This window comes from Arachis ipaensis, chromosome B02 (genome assembly GCF_000816755.2).
Source record: "Arachis ipaensis cultivar K30076 chromosome B02, Araip1.1, whole genome shotgun sequence".
Lineage (NCBI taxonomy): Eukaryota > Viridiplantae > Streptophyta > Magnoliopsida > Fabales > Fabaceae > Arachis > Arachis ipaensis.
Genome location: NC_029786.2, coordinates 8,898,089 through 8,901,278, shown reverse-complemented (window position 1 = coordinate 8,901,278; position 3,190 = coordinate 8,898,089). Strand labels below are relative to the sequence as shown.

The window sequence follows — 3,190 nt, the reverse complement described above, 5'->3', positions numbered from 1 at the left end:
AAAATGATAGATTTTTGTTTATTTCTATTTTTTTTTCTTCTTAGATTGTTAAGGTTCACAAATATTGCAGACAAAATATGTAAGGAATTTGGCTACGGCACTCTTCCACATTCTAGACTCGAGAGTGACTTTACATGGGAATATATTGGAATATCTTTTCCGTATGTCGTAATCAATTTGAATTAAAAAGCTTGCTTTGATAAAAAAAAATGTGTTCGTATTTTTAAAAGTATTTAAAGATGAGTTTTTTATTAAGTCGATTTATATCTATTAAAATTAAAAGATTTAATATAATTTTAAGGATAAATAATATGATTAAATAAAGGATCCATCTAGTGTACAGATGCATTTTGGTACAGATTTACAGATTTTTGTTTTTATTTGGTTTAAAAGCGTATCACTAAAAGTGTTGCTTAAAGAGAAAGTGTTACTCTTAATCGTTAACTTGGCTCTGATACCAATTTTTAACTCTTTTATGTTTATAATGTGTATAGATTTGAAGATGTTGAAAATTTTTATTATTACTAGTATTTATAATTCTGATTTCATTTCTATAGTGGTAGTTGGTATTTTTATACGTTTTGATTTTTGATTTATTGAAGAATCGTGTGGTGCTTTTAAAACTATATATATTAATTCTTGAATGAATGGATGATATAGCTTTAAAAAATTATTTTCTCGAAAATTTATTTTTCATTCTTTTTACAATCTAAATCGAGCATTCTTTCTTCTTCCATTTCCTGGATTTTAGGAACGTATTTTGATGATATTTTTGTATATTTTGAGTCTTTATTTATAAATCCTTTTTTAAAAGCATAATCATCAAAACCTGTTTCCCATTTAAATTGAGATTGATTATCCCTAGATGATCCAGCTTCATTTTTTACTTGTATTGGAATTGCTGGTTCTTCGTCACTTGAATAATCTAGGATGTGTTGATTATATTTTGAAATTTTTCTTCTTTTGGATTTTCTTTTTCCTTATTTCTTTGAAATTTTATAGATACTAATATTTCTTCAAGCATATCTACTATAGAATTTAATTGTGGGTTAAAAGTATGATAAAGATGTGGGAAATCATTTCCATGGTAACATTTCTTAGAAATTCCGTGTGAAAAATAAGTTTTTTCAGGTTTTTGAAGTCCTTCAATAAAACTTATAGTAAAATAAAGATTTTGAGAAAAATCATTTTGTATTGATTTTAAGAATTCGGTGTCATTACAGTTAACATTAGTTAAAATCATTAATTTTTGATCTATTAATTTTGATAACTTAATTATTTCTTCTCTTAAATTTTCTAATTTACTTTTTTCCATTAGGTGACGTTTTTCTTTGTGAAGAGCTACGGTTTTAAGTGAAAAGTGTGGCTTTAGAAAATGTGGTTTAAGTAAACAAATCTTTAAATTTATACAGATTTAGATCTGTACCATATAATTTTCTTTAAATAAAATAGGATTTACGTATAACATTATGTAAAGACTAAATCGTTATAAGTTAGTCACACACAAAAATTATTACAAATTGTAAGAGAGATTGATAAAGTAAAAACTACTACTATAAGTCATAACAGTTTATAAAAAAAATAATTAAAAACATAAATAGTGATGAGTGGTGATAACTTATGTTCCAAATGTTATTCTCAAAAAAAATAAAAACATAAATCTTTTTGTATGTAATAAAGGGCAGAGGTATTGGGAGCATAACAACAATAAATAAAAAAGAATGGAGACTGGAGAGGTTAGCAAGAAAAAGAGAAAAAAACAAGGAACGTAAAGGTGAACGGTGGAACTGAATCATTGAAAATACAGTATCATGTACAAGCTATAACTAATTAGGTTACATTATCATTAATCATTTTTTAATTAAGCATGATAGTCACGTGATATCCGTCTTCAAGCTGGGAGTATAGAGATTCAATAATTCCAGCTTGCTACTACATGAGTTGAAGGAAATTGGAGATAAAATTTTGATAAGAATGTCTGTCGTTTGTTCAGTTGTCTTGACGGGCAGTAATTTTATCATTCTTTTTTGAGTCTTGTCCTGATCAAATGATAGTCTACTTCCAAATACTTTGCCTTTTATGGAAGACAGGATTCGCAGCTATGTGAAGAGCAGATTGATTGTCGTAAAAGAGACTAAAAAGTGTCTTATGCTCAGCCTGGAGTTCTTTGAGAAGATATAGCAGTCATTGTCCTTCTCTAGTTGCCTGGCTCATTGTCTTGTATTCTACTTCTGATGGAGAACATGAGACACTAGTTTACTTCCTGCTGTGCCAACATACAAGAGTTCCACCCAAAAAATAATAATAATCAGTTACAGATCTTCTAATATCTGGGCAAATTGTCCAGTCCGAATCAACAAACCCTGTGAGTTTCAAGTTATTGTCTTTGGCAAAAAACAACCCTGAACTCGAATTACCCTTGAGATACCGAAGCACATGGAGACCTGCTTGAAAATGTTGATCAGTGGGACAGTTGAGACATTGGCTCAAATATCCTACAGCATACGAAATATCTGGTCGAGTGTTGGTGAGATATAACAACCTACCAACTAGCTTCCTGTACCGTAGTGAATCACTCAGCTTCGTCCCTAAATTCTTGGAGAGGACAACTGAATATTGCATAGGAGTGCTTGCTGGCTTGGCCCCCAACATACCAAATTCTTCTAAAAGGTCTAATGTGTACTTGCGTTGGCAAATTACCAACCCTTTTGAATTATGAGCAAATTCTAGTCTTAAAAAGTACTTCAATCTACCGATATCCTTGATTTTAAACTTTTCATCCAAGACCCTTTTTACATTGCTGATTTCTTCCATGTCATTCTCAGAAAGGATGAAGTCGTCTACATAAACCAGAATTGCTGTAAATCCATTCTCGATGGCTTTAGTAAAAAGAGAATAATCATGTTTTGACTTTGTATCACTCCACTCAACTTCAAATTCCACATTCTACTTGCTTGTTTTAGCCCATGTAAGGATCGTTCTAACTTGCACACTTTTCCTTTTGGAGCATCAAGACCCGATGGTGCTCGCATGTAAACTTATTCGAGTAAGTATCCATGTAAGAACGCTGTGTTGACATCCAGTTGATGAAGAAACCAGTTTCTGCTCATGAAAACAGCAAGTAACATTCGTAGAGTGTTCATCCTTACTACGGGGCTGAACGTGTCAAGAAAATCAAAGCCAGGCCTCT

General features: G+C 30.9%; 1 protein-coding gene across 1 annotated transcript; it reads right to left on the bottom strand.

The window, feature by feature from the left end:
• Positions 2,257–2,814, bottom strand: LOC107626772 (uncharacterized mitochondrial protein AtMg00810-like). Its single transcript, XM_016329673.1, has one exon. The coding sequence runs from the start codon at positions 2,812–2,814 to the stop codon at positions 2,257–2,259; it is 558 nt and encodes a 185-aa protein (XP_016185159.1).